The 17698-nt window shown below is 43.2% G+C and overlaps 3 protein-coding genes across 3 annotated transcripts; 2 read left to right on the top strand and 1 right to left on the bottom strand.

Moving 5' to 3' along the window:
• The first annotated feature begins 249 nt into the window (after window positions 1–249).
• LOC128751387 (medium-chain acyl-CoA ligase ACSF2, mitochondrial-like) lies at window positions 250–6038 on the top strand. The gene is made up of 16 exons (XM_053852348.1): window positions 250–362; window positions 422–617; window positions 1056–1184; window positions 1258–1311; window positions 1937–2055; window positions 2111–2273; window positions 2333–2422; window positions 2488–2639; window positions 2710–2801; window positions 2867–2943; window positions 3120–3221; window positions 3283–3434; window positions 4538–4679; window positions 5009–5119; window positions 5188–5256; window positions 5889–6038. The coding sequence occupies exons 1-16, from the start codon at window positions 250–252 to the stop codon at window positions 5940–5942; spliced, it is 1815 nt and encodes a 604-aa protein (XP_053708323.1). The 3' UTR covers window positions 5943–6038.
• On the bottom strand, window positions 6029–13374 carry ndel1b (nudE neurodevelopment protein 1-like 1b). Its single transcript, XM_053852889.1, has 9 exons — window positions 13230–13374; window positions 11303–11399; window positions 8955–9108; window positions 8350–8498; window positions 8122–8258; window positions 7882–8049; window positions 7707–7798; window positions 7483–7628; window positions 6029–7111 (listed from the first exon to the last, which is right to left on the bottom strand). The coding sequence occupies exons 2-9, from the start codon at window positions 11386–11388 to the stop codon at window positions 7021–7023; spliced, it is 1023 nt and encodes a 340-aa protein (XP_053708864.1). The 5' UTR covers window positions 11389–11399; window positions 13230–13374; the 3' UTR covers window positions 6029–7020.
• Window positions 13375–15292: 1918 nt separating this feature from the next.
• LOC128751465 (RING finger protein 222) lies at window positions 15293–16316 on the top strand. Its single transcript, XM_053852498.1, has one exon. It carries the CDS (start codon window positions 15374–15376, stop codon window positions 15962–15964), a length of 591 nt encoding a protein of 196 aa, XP_053708473.1. The 5' UTR covers window positions 15293–15373; the 3' UTR covers window positions 15965–16316.
• The last annotated feature ends 1382 nt before the right edge of the window (window positions 16317–17698 follow it).

Raw genomic sequence — 17698 nt, 5'->3', positions numbered from 1 at the left:
CCCAAAGATTTATTTGAGTTGTGTACTCAAACGTGAACAAAAGTTCCGCTCAGTATTTGACCGTTCAGAAGAAGCACTGACTTGTCTTGACAAATGTGTTACAGCTTGATCTTTGGTCCTCTGCCCATCAGTTAATGATAGACTAGTTAGTTCCAATCAGAGAGGAGGGGCGACCAGGTCGGTCAGGTATGAAAGGGGTTCATGCAGATCTCATCAGCTAGTCTTCCAGTCTTCAGTCCTCTTAGCTCCATGGCATTGCGGATTTCTTCGTCCCGTTTGAGGTCATGCGTTCGTTCAGTGGGTGGACATGAACCCAAGGTTGCTTGGAAGCCGCGAAGATACGGTTGGTCCCAGTGGTGTCGGTAAGTTTACGGTCCACGGTGAACCATTTTCCAGTGGGAGATAAACATGTCTCCATCAGGACCTTCCAAGCAGACAGCCCACCTCACAGGGAGACTCTGACCAGCAGCTACGTCCACGGCACCTCCTCGCTCCCAATGCTGTCACTCACTGTGGCTCAGAGTCTGGACCAGACAGTCCAGCGTTCACCTGATAGAGAGGCGGTGGTCTTCCTGGAAGATGGCATTCGAAAAACCTTTGCACAGTTTCAGCTGGACGTAAGCATCTGGCATTTTCTACCCAAATACTTATACTCTCATGTGAATAACAGCTCTGTGTCCCTTCTGTTAAACTATGAGGGAGATCATCCGAAAATATCAAGCTTTTCTGTTAAGATTTTTGGCAAATTTTTCAAGTTCAAATATATTTCCTAGATATCATCATTTCTTAAAAGACGAATGTCATCCTACTCCTTTATCATATTATATGTATATGCTTCATTTAGTCCTTAAAACACTGTCAAATAACCCTCACCCTTTATTGTTTATTCTTTAAAAAAAAAAATCTATTTTAGTAAAAACTTAGATGGTCTGGAAACCCAGAGCGCCATCTAGTGGGCTTTGTAAAGGAGCTTTAAACTGCTTTTTAATGGATTGGCCAACTAATAAAAAGGGCATCACAGCTCTTCTGCTCTCTTATTTATCTGGCTGTTGCAGGTAGACAAAGTGGCTGCTGGTCTCATTGCTCTGGGACTGAAACGTGGCGAACGGTTGGGCTTTTGGGGACCCAACTCATATGAGTGGCTTCTCTTCCAGTTCGCCACAGCCAAAGCTGGAATTATACTGGTGAGTTTGAGGTCCACGAGAGAGAAAGATCATGTGGAAAAGCCCTGTGGGGCCGTTATGTTCTTGTGTGCAGGTGTCGCTGAACACAGCGTATCAGGAGAAGGAGTTGGAGTTCATCCTTAGGAAGGTAAATTACAGTTAAATATCTGTGAGATGCTGACTTCTGTCAATAAAAATGGAACTCACATATTTTATCCTCATCACAGAAAAGACGGTGAGCTGAAATATTTTTGTCCCGTCACTCCCTCATTTAAACCCTTCATTTCAATCGACAGTCAATGACATTGCTCAATAGTTTCCCAGTTAAACAAACAAAAGATCCATTCATTCTTAGTTTTCCAGAGGAAAAAATAACTTCATTTAACCCCCTGAAACAAATTCCATCAGGGAGTTGCACTTCAATAGCTCATTCTCATGCCTCTTAGATACAAAGAGTTTTCCTTTGTGTTCCGTGAGAATCAACCAGAACACACACAACAGGATGCACAATGCAATGTTATGTAATCCAGCCATCGCTGTACACACGAGGTATCAAACGACACACTCAGCACAGTTGTACTATTCAACCAGTTTCAGCGGAAGAAATGAAATCCAAAATATCAAACATCCACATGAGGGTGGAACCGAATGTCTTTGTTAAATCACAAACAAATCTATACCGTTTATGAATTAAAACGCTCTAGTGCGAAGCGTTTAAGAGCAATGTAGAATGAAATGTTGCTTGCACAGACAGTTGCTACTGTTCCGCCCAGGTCCAGTGCAACGCAATCGTGTGTCCGAGCTCCTTCAAAACTCAAAGATTTTGCGACATCATCAAAAGGATCTGCCCAGAGATGGAGACCACAGCAGCAGGAGCCTTGCGGAGCTCCAGGTATGAAGGTAGAGAAGTTACTCTTGTGACACGCACTGACACTTGTGAGCGGCAGGTTGCCACACTTACGACTGGTGATCGTCACGGAGAGCAGGCAGCCTGGAACGCTGCACATGGACGACGTGTTTCAGGCCGCGGAGAGCCGACATCACAAAGAGCTGATGGAACTGCAGAGCAAACTGATCCCGGATGAACCCATCAACATTCAGCTAACATCTGTAATGGCACATCTGTCAACCCATGAATGTATCGGATGTGAACTGAACCATGCTTTCAGGGGACAACCGGGAATCCAAAAGGAGCCACTCTCTCTCACTTCGGCATCGTCAACAACAGCTACTTCGCGGGTCTGAGACTGGGGATGAACGTGAGTCGTAACTTGGCTCCAAACGTGTTTCAAACGTCTTAAACACGACTCATTTCAACCAGCAGCGGCCTGCTCGCGCCTGCGTTCCTGTTCCCCTGTTCCACTGCTTTGGCTCGGTGTTGGGAGGGATGTGTATGGCAGTTCATGGAACCACGTTGGTCTTCCCTTCGTCCAGCTACAACAGCCGAACTAATCTACAGACCATACAGGATGAAAAGTAAATAAAAAGAAAACACCTCAATCGCTTCCATTTAAAGTGACAATTATACTCCCGATTCCAAATCCAGATGCAACTTCATTTACGGGACTCCGACGATGTTTATCGACATGCTGTCACAGAAGGATTTACACAAGTTTGACTTGTCCTCGGCTGAATTTGGTAATTGCTATCAGAGCTGACCCATCCTCGGAGACGTACCAACAAGACTTTTGCCTCTGTTTCAGGGCTAATGGGAGGGTCTGCTTGCTCCCCTGAAATTGTACGGAGAATAAAAACAGACTTGAACATAAGAGGGATCATGGTAAGTGATGTATGGCCTTGTATATATTTAAAGATTCACACTCATGGTCACTATATACGTATAGTCACAGACTACTGAGATGCTTTGAAACAGCTTGTCAATCCAGTAAGACTTGAACTCTGACACAAAGGCCGGTCCAGAGAGCCATGGAATACAATATGATTGCCGTCACACAGGTTGCCTATGGAAGCACCGAGAGTGGCCCACTTTCTTTCCTGACGTTCCCCTATGACAACAACAACAAAGACAACGTTGGACACATCTTACCACACACTGAAGTAGGTGTCCATCGTTGAAGTTTCACGATGAACGCCGTGTGATCTAGAATGCTTCCTGCAGGCCAAAGTCGTGGACCCGACTACTGGAGAGATGGTCCCTCTGGGAGCCACAGGAGAGCTGATGATCAGGAGCAGCTGTTTGATGCACGGGTACTGGGATGACGAGGAGAAGACCAGGGAGGTTATTGGCAAGGATCACTGGTACAAAACCGGGTATGGAACATTTGATTTTTCTGCATTCATTTCTGATGAACAGTAGTTGTTCATCAGGAAATACAGTCAAAAACAATCTAGATGAGGAAACAAAATGTTTTCCTTGTTAATAATGACAGCAAAAAACAACTCGACTGAAGTGAAGAGGATTTTATTAAGTAGTGGCATTTTGTTGCTGAATTGGTGAAAGACATTCACCAAATGAAACATGAAGTGAATGAATCATTGTCCATTGTGTTTATTTAAACCAATGACATTGCATTTGTCTATAGCTTGTGATGCCTTCATTCCTACTTTGATCAATTTTGCATGGTCTGTGGAACGAATGGTGGCCCTTGGGTCATGCTTGACCCCTGTGTACCGTTACATAACAGTCTGGGTTATGAAATCAAAGGATTAAAAAAAGAAAAACAGTGAACATTTACATTGTATTATGTAGATTATGATAAGAATTGAGACATTTTTATGAGAAAGATGGTCTCATAAAAATTTTTACAGTACTAAGTTAAGGCAAAATGAATGCATTGACTTGCTATGCAGGTGAGGTTTCTGTAGTTTGCGGATAAACAAGATGGGAAACAGACAAAAGAACAAAACAAACAAACTGGTTCTGGTGACCTTATTTAGTCAAGTGAGTAGTAAGGCACCTTGCGTTTTAGCCGCCATCTTGAGAGGGAACCTTTTCACTGACATGTTCACGTTAAAGTACGAATTGTCGCTTTGTTCTCTTCGTTTTCGACTTCAATTTAAAGTTTCAGTTTGAGGCGCATGTGTGAAGCCAACGTGACCTTTAGCTAAGGACAGAGTGAGTTGTCATTTTCAACACAGACAAACGTTTGAGCTCGCGCGTTCGTCAATGTGTAAGAGGTGTGTCAAAAAAAGCTAGTTAGCATAGCAAAACATTTGCAAACCCGAGGTTTAACATAAAGTAGTTGAGTCGCTATCGACAAACAAAGCTGGATTAAAAGTCTCAGGAACGTAGAAGATAATGTTGGTTGTAGAACGTATTTTAAAAGCTCTATTTTGGGGACATATAGTCACTAGACCGCCGAATGAGTAAGACGTTTGTTGTAATAAATGGCGTGTTTCTCCCTTGCCTTCAGCGACACCGCGAGCCTGGACAGCCGGGGTTATCTCCGCATTGAAGGTCGTATCAAGGACATGGTCATCCGTGGAGGAGAGAACATCTACCCCGCCGAAATTGAGCAGTTTCTCTACACGCATCCCTCAGTGAAGGAGGTGCAGGTGAGACTCGCCACCGACAGAGGGCGCCACTGCGGAAGTAGGGTCGACAATTTCAGCCCGATAAACGAGCATCAGAGCGTCTCGCGCACCCTGGAGGAGGAAACAGCTGGAACACAGGGCTGCTGTTATTATACAGTTCAGTGCGTGAAGCCTGCTGTCGGTTGTTAGTCACATCTCAAGTCGAGTCCACAGAGATTGTCCTGCCTCCGCAACTCATGACATAACTTCATTTATGTTCTCGCTGACCTGGACATCACTGCCCCCCCCCCCCCCCCCTTCTCATGTGGCTTGCGACAGGAGAATAAGAGGAGTCTATTTGTGTCTGGCAGGTGATCGGGGTGAAAGACGAGCGGCTGGGTGAGCAGGTGTGCGCATGCATCAGGCTGAAGGAGGGACACACGTCCAGCGCTGAGGAGATCACAGCCTTCTGCAAAAACCAGGTGGATTATCACACCAGTGCTGTGTGGTTTGTCATGATGATGAGATCTAAGGTTGTCTCTGTCCCCAGATCTCTCACTTCAAGATCCCCCACTATGTGGTGTTTGTGGACAGCTATCCTCAGACCGCCTCTGGGAAGGTACTTGTTGACTTGAGGGAGTAGCATAATAGTAACAAATAAGCCTCTGTTTCTTAAATTGTAAGATCATTTTTCAGCATTATTTTTAGACAGAGGGCAACTTAACTTACCACTGCAGCACCAGCACAATTTTCATCATCAGATCGTGACCTTTAATGTCTAAAAATGAACAAGCAAGAAACTTAAGATGCAGCTTTTTTTAATTATTATTTTTTTCCTACTTTATTTCACAGCATTCATTTGTATCTCTATTGTTATTTTATGCATATTTTCCAGTTGGAGCATATATAATATATATATATATATATATATATATATATATATATATATATATATATATATAAATATATATATATATATATATATATATATAAGCAACAGAATCTATGATGCATCTGCATGACATGTAATGAAGTTAATAGTTAAATTAGAAAATAGTTTATTTACATATACATTAACAGATGGCAGGGAAATGGGAAGTCATATAAAAAAAAATATATATATATATATCGGCATTCAATAAAACCGATAACAAGAAAGCCACCAAGTGAAACTGTCAGAGCACAAACAAAGGGATATTTTTGTTCGAGTTGCGTTGGAATCCAGTCTTTAAAAATGTGTTTTCTTTACAGATCCAGAAAAACAAATTAAGAGAAGAAATGGAAAAGAAATTAGGACTTCTTTAAATCGAGGGGGAAATACATCGGCCAGCACGTTTTGTTGTTTTCTTTCATGTTGCATTACTGCGTTTTATTCCCCAGAAAATAAACAAATCAACTGCATATTTCATTGTCAATCTTTATTTAGTGAAACAATTCCAACAAACATCGTCATAGGCAGCAGCTACAGCTGAACACACATTCTGAAATAAATAGGACTTTAATGTCAGTATGTACAAATTTAGCAAACTTATCAATACAAACTATGTACACTGACACCAGATCAGTCAGTTCGGTAACAGGCTTTCACTGTGACCCAAAATCATTTGAAACACAGCTGTGGAAATACTTCAAAAGAGGGTTTAATTGCAGAAATCCAGACCTGTTAAAATCAACTTTTTATTTCAACAATTTAACTAACAATTTGCGCTGGTGCTGAGTGACAAACAGCAATGGTGGAGATCGATTTCCCACGAGGCCTTCTGTTTTTATTCATTTCTTTGTCACAATAAAAGCACGGAAATTTATAGTGATTTTAAAAAAAAAAAAAAAGGCAAAACCTGCTCCTGACAAAACGCTCGCTTGTGGCGCAGAGTAAGGAGCCACTTAAGTGCGGGTTTGACCTTGAGGACAGAACCAGCTGATAACAACTAGCAGCCACACAACGGCGTCGCGGCTACATGGCTTCTGAACGTTCAACATTCACTTCAGTCATACAGTGGGTGAGGGGCTGCAGTGACCCTGCCCCTCACCTAACACATGCACCAAAATGAGAAATACTGCTTCTTAAAGTTAAATTATATCAACAGATCCCTTTTTTAAATAGAGTACATTCTGAGTGAAATTAGCTTAAATGTGCAATTGCAGAGGACACAAAGGAGGTCAAGGTCACGCAATGACCTTCTGTCATGTTAGTAACACAAGAGACACATGCAAGTAAGTTTCAGGACATAAGAGCTGCGAACTTTGGGTATGTTTTGTTGCACCATTGAGCCTCTTGTGCTCCCCAAAACTTCCACACACACACGCACGCACACGCGCACACACACGAACATTCAGTGTCACCACAAAGCATTGGCTGGACTGGAGTTGGAGCATGTGCCACTCACACGCTCACAGGCAGGAGGCCTGACGGCGACACGGTTCTGGCAGATGCCATGGAGGTCATGGTGCTTGGGTCCAGTCCGTTTAAGGTCCTGCACACACAACCAATGATAGAGTGATTTTCCAATCCAGCATATGGATAAGGTTAAGATCCGGCTAACTGATAAATATGTTTAAATTAATTAAAATGGAAAATGATCCATAAATACTATAACAATAATAATCTATAAAAATGATTCTGTTTTATTTCATATTATATTTGGGGAAACAAAAGCATTTTTTTGATTAGGAAAGATCTCTTATTTTATATGTACACATCTTCACATCTCAATCAATCCAGACTCAGAAAAATGTATATAAGTATATAAAAAGTATATAAGAAAAAAATCCAAATGAATCGAAACACAAGCTGCACCTTTCAAGTAAATTACGAAGACAAACAGTTGCGCGGCTCTAGACTCACGTTTTGTCGTAGCAAGTGGTGTGAAGTGAGTGCGAGAACTTGTTGGAGTTGTTGCTGATGATGGCGCTTTTGTCAGTGGGGAAGGGCTTTCGGGTCGCTTGGTTTTTGGAGAAGTTCTTGCAGGCGGCAAGCTTTGATTCCAGCGCCTTGTGAGGGAATCAAAAACCCGTTGATATAAAATCTCATCTAGTTCCAGTTGGAAATCTCAGGTGCTTCAGACTCACCCCGACTTTCCTCAGCAGATCCCCTACAATGTTGAGAGCGGTGATTCTGGCGGTGGGTGTGAGTGATGAGCTTCCACACCCGTTGGTCAGAGCTGTCGGACATAAGCCCGCATTAGTTGTCTAGTAAGTGGATTTACACCTGCAGTGTGTAAACAGCAGCGGTGTGGCTCCTGACCTTTCGGACTCATGAAGGTGAGCTCGGCCGCCTTGCCCACCGGCGTAGCTGGTAGCGACAAAGACGCCTGCACGGCCGAGTCCATCTTGTCTGCGTCTAATGTTGGAGAGCTGGGAGCCGACATCCTGTCTGTAGTTCTTTCCCGGACGGCCAGTTCCTGTCTGAGGTCTGCGGAAGAGACGCAATCTTGTGAATGGGAAGCAAACACTGGCGACAGAAGCTGGAGGAGACGGTGTTTACCTCGAGCTTCGTCTTTCAGCCGCTGCACCGACACCAGCAGAGACTCCTTTTCATCCAGCTCGCTTTCCAGGAAGGCGTTTCTCTCGATGGCCTGGTTCAAACGACCTTCAAAGTCCTCCAGGGACACGATTGTTGCTCTGATCAAAAGCAGGTTGGACACAAATTAAAATTCATTGGACCTTATTTTTGAAGACATTTGAACCCGAAACTCTCTTCAGGGCAACACACCTCTTGGCTCTCTCCAGGTCGTCGTTGGCCTGCTCCAGCTCCCTCACATATTTGTGAAGCTGCTCCTTGATGCTCCGGGTCTGACCCAAGTCATCCTCCAACACAGAAATCTGTTTGAAGCTCTGCGCGTACTGCTGCTCCAGCTTCTCCTGTAGGGATGAAAGTCAGACATAAAGGACGTTATCACTCACTCTCCGCAGCACCGGAGGGGAACAGAAGCATCATGTGAATGATCCACATTTAGTGACTTTCAAAAGGGAGTCTTTGTTCCTGGGAGAGGCCCGTTTACACGCAGCGGAGCAGCCTGACTCAGCTGAGTTTACCGCCATGTGATGAGGACAATTTAACATGGAGGCCATTGATTTCAATCCTGAGTACACCTTGTGCTTGTGGTAATTCCAGGCCAGACTGTTTTCTATTTTCTCCCCATCCATCCCATATTAAAGCGAGCCGCAGGCCTTAAAACACAGGTCTTATTAACACCAAGCGCTGGAACAGCGAACATGGATCAGATAACCTCTTAAGTAACCGCTGACGGCTTTATTGGTAGCGCAAGTTTCAGACAGGCCAAGTCTGAAAATAAACCATGGCGAGCGGCCAAGTACCTTCAGGTTTGACACCTCGTTCTTCAGCCTCTCGTTCTCCGTCTGCAGGTCTCTCAGGCGATGTTCGGCCTGCGTGAGCTGGGCCTCTAACTCGGCCTCCAACTCTCGGCTACCTTCCTGGAACTCCTGCAGCTCCTCCTGGGCATCATGGCAGCTGGAAGGACAGAGACGTCTCTTATCGGACGCGCTCCATTGCATAACACTTACTAAATCTTAATGAGATTATTCAGATTTTAAAAAAACAGCGTACAATTGTATTGACTGTTTGAATCCACTCCTAAATCAAGTGGTTTCATCTCAAAACAACAAAAAACATTTTTGAGATTTTCAACCTTGAGCTGATCCTCGACCAGAAACAAAACACTTTACAGCTCAGCATTGTGCAGTCACTTTCTAAATAGAGGAGACAGCTGGAGCATAAGGGGTGGTTCACATGCATTCTGTCCTCAGCTGTGAGAGGTGAAAGGTCACGGCAAAATGAGAGGGCACAGAAACAGGAAGTGAAAGACAAAGTGGAGATGTGTTCTGTTGCTCCACACCCAAACAGCAGCTTATTATCTAACAAACTCATCGACAATTAACCCCAACCGTTCGTCATTTCCTGGAGCCCACGCAGAATGACATAGTAGCTAACAGGGAGATCAGCTGACTCCCGCCGAAATAATGGCCGTACAGAGAGCTGGAATTCATGAATCAGTTGTTGTGCCTGTCGTTCCACACATGCCTGCACAGAAAAGAGCCTGCCTCATCAGCATGCCGCACATTTCACCGCTGTTTGACACTTCACCTAGACTTGAGTAAAGGGTCTGCCTCCAACAAAATTCCCACCTGTCCACATACCTCCACAACTACCAGGAACAATTACCTAACCAGCAGTTACACAAGCCAGCATTCATGTTCACTGTATATTAGTACTTCAGTAAGTTTACCACATTAACATCATTTTATTACATGTTAAATTACTCAGCAATTCCTGTAAAAATATGCTCAATAAGTTTTAGAGTCTGTTTTCCTTCAATGCACAACACATCAAACACAAGGCCGGGGGCCAAATGTGGCTCACTAGAACTTTAAAATTGGCCCCCAGCCTATTACAGTTTCACAACCAGGTACATTTGTGTGAAGCTACTTTGACCAGGAAATGTCAAGGTTCTAGTGGCAGAAATCTCGATAACTTATACATCAATTTGGGAGAAACTCTTAAGAAACTCTACCATGGGAATTCCCAAATAGCTGATCAATCCTCCATTTTAATAACTGTCTAATACAGACATGTGGGATTGTTAGCTGGAAAAACGCCCAACATTTTGTAATATGATCAAGGTTCTGATTCAGACTTCAGAGAAAACTCAATTTTCCACAGCATTGCTGTCACAACGTCCTCTCACTTCCCTGTCAGCTTTTAGAAAGCATCTCCACGCCAGTCCATTTGAAGCAACATTCTATTATATCAGAATAATCAAGTCAATGTTTCCATGTGGAAGCAGGACACTGACTCACACACACAAGTAAAACCTCAGTTGCTACCATTCTACATGAGTCAGCAACTATGGTTTCTGTTGGCTTAGTGTTGGTGGTGGATGGGGTTTTCTCCCACCATACTTTTTCTCCATACAAATGGAAGTTTTCAGTTCTACAGCGACATTTAAAACAGAGCACATGAAATAACCTTCAGTGCAAAAGAACAAAATATGACACTACTATTATCAAGCTTGTGAATGTATTGGCCCAAATTCATTTTTATTGAAGCTTTGAAGTACTTTCATCCAGCAATTCTTCTCATCAGAATCCATTTAAAACCCTCAGTGAAAACACAGTCCTCAAAAGACTTGTGGGTACAGTCCTGGATACCAAACTGTGAATTGTTTTTCCATGAGCATTTGTACCCACAGCTGAAGTTTCTAGGAAAACCACTGGAATATTTATCCACACCACAGATGTGCCACCTCCCTCTGAGAGCAGACCGAGATTTCAGGCCACGAATAGAAAACGCAGATGTCTGATTCAGCCAAAATTTACATAACCTTTTCTATGTTGGCCGACTGGGCAAGTCGCGGTCACTCGAGAGATTAAGATTACTTCCATAGAGGCCACATTGCCTACAGTAATAGGGAGAAAACCTTTTAATATTTTCCCCTTTGTTTTGCTCCACAATACATTCTCTCAGTTCTGACCAAGTTTCAGCTTCCCCTTGTTGACATAACTCGGAAAAGGTCTGGTGTCCTGTTCATAGGTCATGAGTGATATGACTTTTCCACTTTGTTGCATAAGCTCTTTTACAAAAAAAACTATGAATAGAGAGCCCTCAGATCCAGAGCATGTCGAATCTCACAACAAAAAGAACTTACCTTTTCTTGTATTTGAGAGCTTGTGCCTTCCAGTAAGCCACTTCCTCATCCTTTGACAAAAATTTTGGAATCATCTCTGTGTCCATGTCAGAGCACACTGCGGGAAAAGTTGGGAAACATTTATATGACAGCTTCAATGGCTCAGGGTGAAGGCACTTTTAGATTTGAATAGACGGCCTTTATTAGTCCCACGGTGTGGGAATTCAACTATTTATGCCAAGCAATCTGCTACAATAACATTCCTTGTGTGTGTTGTTGTTTACGTGCCTTTCTTTATATAACATAAGATGAAAACTATAATCCAATTCCAATAGTAATTTCAAACTGGGACAAAAAATAACAAAAGAATGAGGGTAAATAATTTAAAAATGACTTCCTTTGGCTTAGTTTAACTTATTCATTAAAGGCGTGTCTTGGAAGCACATTAAGAACGTGTCCCCAATACAAGTCTGGATTTGCCTAAACGCAACACAAGTGACAGGGCAGTTGAGTGTCAGTCATGTCAAACAGATTTGGTCCCTACTGCCTGTATGAAACTCTATGAATTCATGAGTTTAATCCAGTTTCAAGAGCATGTATAATCTTGTGGTACGTGGATTATAAATTATAACCACTGAGAAAAAAGGCCACCATGACATCAAGTTTAATACCATTATAAGTGACAATTGAAAGTACAAATCTAAGGAACACTCCTAATAAGGGCCACCGCTTTTGTGGAGTAGGTGGTCTGAGCTCCATATAAATCTGATCTGCCGACATAATGTTCCCGCAAATGTACTGGATCACAAGGGCGGAAACAAGGGAAGCCACCCCTCAGTAGTTCCACCCAGTATGACTGGCTTACACTCATGAGTTGTACGACTGCTTCCCTCCTCAGACATTCCAAAGTTCTGGCGTCAACAACTTTTTCTGACAGGCCTCTCACATGTCTGCACACTCCTCTTGACCATCATGAGGGAATGCAGGGACTAAAATACCAGGAAGATGAGGTGCCATTGAACACTACACTTTTAGTTAATGTTTTCTTCACTATTAGAATTTGTTTACTCAGTTATGGATTGTAAAACAAAACATGAACAGAGATCTGCCATCTCTTTTCACATCATTATTATTAAAAGCAGAAAAGACACAATGGGATAAAACAATGGAAAACAGCAAGATAGTTCTCTTGTCAATAAACATCACAGAAGCCGCTCAAATAGAAACTATTGAGGTTTATTGAAGGACAGCTGTGCACTGAGTGTCACTGGGTTTGAAAACAGATTTAACATATAATAACCTGTACATTAACATCTTTTACATCAACTGGTTTCAAGCTTTTCTATCAAGCTTGAACTATGTTATTTTGGAATTAGTCACCGTTCACTATGGTTGCTGTAACCATTCACACACACAATGTAATGGAAGAGCAGCAGTTCAATAGGTACATGCCACACTGCTTCACCTCTTAAACTATTTCATAAACTCAGTCAACTGGCCATGAACTTTGCGATTAAAACACGATAGTCCTTCGTAAGGTAGAGCCAGTTTAGACGTCACACACCAGAGAATGTGCTGAAATGTTTCCTGTGTAACATTATCTCCTCACACATCCTCTTTTACTCTGCAGTTTTTAACCACATGAGTCTTAGGGACCAAAACGATGCCATGGCTAGTGAACACATATGCTAGCAAAACATTAGAAGCAGGTATATGTCAAATAAGAGCAGCTTTAGCTGAACATTATTAGCTATTATATTCAAACTATATTGCTAATACGAGAAAAACAGACACTATCAAATACAAATTGGTGTAATTTCGTAATAGAAACACAGTTAAAGAATATAGCTGACGTGACAGCGAGACGTCATTTCTCGCAGAGGTCGATTAGTCATAACCGTACGAGTGAAAAATACTGATTTGAATTGAAGAAATAACATGAGAATACCTGCTCATGTCAAACAGATGTCCGAAGGCTTGTCGGTTTTCCCGTCCCGGTACCTGAGAGTCCCTCTCACACACACAGTCACACAGCCGGACTCTCCCACGACAGAGCTGAAGACTCCACTGACTACCGTGTTTAGGAAATTGCCAACGCGTCTCCCGGAAGCGACGTCAAATCCCGACGTGAACGTGCTGACGTCATGCAACTTGCGTCAGTACAGGGCGGGTCCGCCATAGACCTAAACGTGATAGAAACTGCCGCACCTTTTTTTTGTGTTTAAATCGCTCTTTATTGGGTTTACTGTTTTCGCCGCGTGATGGCGTGTGATTTCCATAACAAAACAAAGTGGACCATCATTACGTGTCCCAAGCAATGTCACCCGAAACGCGCCACAGAAAAACAAACTGAATAACAGGAGCGTTGTAAAACAAATGAAATACCTGTGAAACAAAATGCAACGTTTAATATTTTATTAGTGACTGTCTTGACTGCATGAACGTTTTTATTAATCAATATTTATTGGATTAAATTTACATAAAATGTTTTGCCCAGCAAGAATGAAAATAAATATCATCTGTATGAGTAATATTGGCAACTTAGCATTTTGACCTCCGACCCGTCACACATATACTCAGTGGGCATCTAAACGCTTACCTGGTAAGCACCTTGAAATTCAGGTCCAAGGGAATGGTACATTCCATCATAAGTGCATGTGTCCAGGAAAGCTCCTCCTGCTTATCTGGGGAAATACCAAGGTGTTCCTTGGCCAGCAGGACTTGTAATCTTCCTTGTGTGTGCTGGGTGAGTCCAACCCTCACCTGAAGACTTTGGGTCATAAAGGCACTTGTGGGGACCTGAGCATGACCACCTCATAGACCCGTCCTTCATATTTCTCTCGGGAATTGTTAGCGCATTGTGTCATATTGTTGGCACAATACAAGTTCAAAAAAGTACTTTTTCAATGACTGACTTCGAATGCCTTTTCATTTTTCTCATTTGCGGCTGCTTTTTTCCACGCCGCGAGCCACGACAATCATGATCCTCTGAGTAACGCCACAGGGGAGGATGCAGAATCTGTTTTGCAAATATAACAGATTGATTATTTCCCTGCTTTCCCTTTCTAGTTTGAATCGTATGCATATTTGCAGCTGAACTGAAACAAAAGTTGCTTTAGCTAAATCACGTTCAAGTTACACAACAGTAAACATGACACTACATTTTGCATTTTTTGAGGAGATTTAAGACACAAAGACAGATGCATAGGAACTTCAATTTTTTTAAACACCATACTTGGTGATCTATCTAAAGTAATGATGCATCGAATTTGAGAGGTATAAGTACTGCAAAATTATGTATTAAAATGTGTTTTTTTTTGCAATGGAATCATTAGAATTTCCCAGAGTATCATGCCATTTTCTAAACCTGTATTATTTGAATTATAAGCAAACTAGATAAAGACTGACTGCTGTCCAACAAAATAAATAAATATGAGATAAGTATACCATATAATCCTGAGAATTTAGCAATTCTAGATCAATGTAAAAGCTCAGTATCAGATGCACTTTTTAAGCACAAATTTATTTAAAAATAAATTAATACAATTTATAAAAGATTATTGTTGGCTCTGTCTTTATAGTTGTAATTAAACATAATCATTAGTTACTTATTTCATGAATCAGGTAAGTTGTGTTGTGTGTACTTTTTGGCATCACCTTTGTTTGTAACCAGCGATTAAAGTGTTTTCCTGGTAGCTCTGGCCAGGTATTTCCCCATAGCTTGATACAATGTGAATACTATAATACTACCTCCTCGTCCAATAAAAAAAAAAAACAATAAAAAAAAAATCTTCCCATGTGTTGGGGATCACCGGAACCTAAAAGCACGCGGATTGTTTTACTGTAAATGGCCCGCAGAACGTCGGGGTAATTCCGGCGGTTATTGTTGACTCACAAATTTTCAGGTTTTCTTTCCTCCAGTGTGGCAGTACATAAACGCTGGAACCCGCTCGTCCTCTTCAGCCGGGACCCAATCAGTGCAAGACAGAGGTGGCAGACCCAGTTGGACTGCTCTCTCCACCTCCACCCACTCCACAGTCATGATCCCTGCTGCTCCTTCCACTTGACTCGGCGTCGCTCTCTGTGACTTCTATGGCATTTTCCAGAGACCCGGAGGAGGCTCGGGAGTGCCCGGTGTGCTACGAGGGATTATCCGGCGCCGAGCGGACTCTGAGCTGCGGACACGTCTTCTGCCACGACTGCCTGGTCAAAACTCTGGTCAACAACGATGGCCACATCAGGGACACGATCATCTGCCCCGTCTGTCGACACCTCACCTTCATCACTAAGCAGAAGGAAGCGCTGGTGTCGCTGGCAGCGGAGAAGAGCACGGGTGACGGACAGACGCTGGAGGTTCCGCTCCCTCCGCCGCCGAGCCAGCAGGTCCCTTCCTCCGATGCGTCCAGCTTGGCGACCCGCTGCTTAAGGGGGGTGTCCGAGCGCATCCGACGGCAGAGGTTAATCAGCCCGAGCCACAAAGCATCTCAGATCTTCATCATCAGCTCCCAGGGGAGACCCATGGCTGAAGATGATGCTCTCAGCGCGGTGGAGACTGTGGTGCAGCCTCCACGCAGGAGAAGACGCAGGTTGTGCACAACGGCTCGGTGTCTTCTAGTTTTACTGTCGACTTTCACCATTCTCGCACTGGTGGCTGCAACTCTACCCTGGATTTTGCTGGCGTAGCCTCCATCTTCCATCTGCCTTGCCAAAGAACAATTTTTTAGGAGCATTATCATTGTGACATTATTTGATGGTTTTGATTTTGTTTCCACACTTGCCTCCACAGATTTCCCTGGTCATCACGTGAGCAAAGAGCAAACATTGAATTTTGTCTCCTAGCAACTGTCCCTATAAGGTTAGAAAAGCCAGGGCGACCTCTCTTTTGTTTGGCATTCCTGAATGTGTCATGTCATAAGTGTTTGAAAATACTTGTCATAGTTTGGAATCCAGATTATTATTTGTTTTGTAACACAGGAACGACTTTTTGAGCCTCAGAAACGCAATAAATGCGCTGTTCATTGTTGTGCAGCGGTGTTGTTGGATACGTGTTTCCAAGCAGCAGACTGGAACTGTCTGGATTGTAAAAGTTTTCTTACAACATCATGCTTCTTTTCTCCAGAGACAAAGGGAGCGGTTGCATTTTTTTGGGACGTGAATTGAGAGTATTATTTGAGGGGGAAAGTCGACTTATATAAACAAACTCATCAGGTAATGTCCTGCAATAATTAATGCATGTGAAGGAGATAGATTTGCAGGTGGAGATGAGCCGACTGCTGCAAGGAGATACGCTGCGAAACAAAGGCGTCGAATTACTCACTACTTGTACGTCACTGTTATGTCAGCAGCTCCCCAATAAGTCATCTTAACTTGGTCGCAGTGTAAGGGCCAAAGCTCCAAGGAGTGGGGAAGCCTCTTCATCAGTCAGGGTTGTCACCACCTTGACAGACTCGTACACTCCTAGTTTCCCTGCGTCGAAGGCCGACAGCCATCCTGCTCATCCAGTCATGCAGGTTACAGATGAGGAAGGGAAAAAAAAGGGTTGTCACAGCATAAATAATAATCGTCCTCATGATCCCTGTTTGTGATTCACTGCCCCTTACTGCAACCCTGGGTGTGGCTTGCTAAGAGACATGATTTGAATTTGAAAATGAAGGGGAAAAGGGGGTTGACCGGATCAGGAAATACAGCCTTTTAAAATGAACATTTCCGTATTATTGGCGAAAATAAAATATCGTGGTAAAAGCAGTTTTAAGATAGCTTGTAGTATTGTGCACACACTGTGATGATAATGTTTGCTTGGGTGTATTGGAAATACACCTCCTGTGTGCCTCTGCGTGTTTGTTTACTTGTGAGAATGACTACCAAGAGTCCAACAAGTTATATCCAAGAAATGTATTCCCTGTCAGAGGAGTCTAATGCGCCTGACTTAGCCTTAGCAGAAGTCCAGTAGAGCGACAAAAAACTATCTGAGGTCTTGACCCGTACCTACACAAAAGTTTCTCCACGTGGGCTCCGTCCTCATCTGATTGGTCCTCAGCTGTTGACACCAGTCCTGGTCGCTGGCTCCCGCGTAACCATGGCAACGACCACAAGGCATGCGCCCCGGTTCCGGACCCAGGTGTTGCTTATCAGGACCAGCTCCTTCCCAGCATGGTACTTCCCAGCCTCCTCCGTCTGACCTTGGACCCTCTAACAAGTTTCAATGTTTGTTCCTCCTCTGTGGTGCACTCTCGTCTTTGGACTCCACCTGCAACTTGAAATTCTCACACACACTCAACCACACTCCCTCATTCAGCATTCATGCATTAGACTTAGACTAGACTTTATTGATCCCTTTGGGATGACTCCCTCCAGGAAATTTATATTTCCAGCAGCAGCACTAGAAAGGACATGCAGTCAGGAAGAGCATCACAGAAA

The sequence above is a fragment of the Synchiropus splendidus genome, chromosome 19 (genome assembly GCF_027744825.2).
Source record: "Synchiropus splendidus isolate RoL2022-P1 chromosome 19, RoL_Sspl_1.0, whole genome shotgun sequence".
Classification (NCBI taxonomy): domain Eukaryota; kingdom Metazoa; phylum Chordata; class Actinopteri; order Syngnathiformes; family Callionymidae; genus Synchiropus; species Synchiropus splendidus.
Note: the sequence above shows the minus strand (reverse complement) of the source record. Positions and strands in the feature narration are given on the sequence as shown.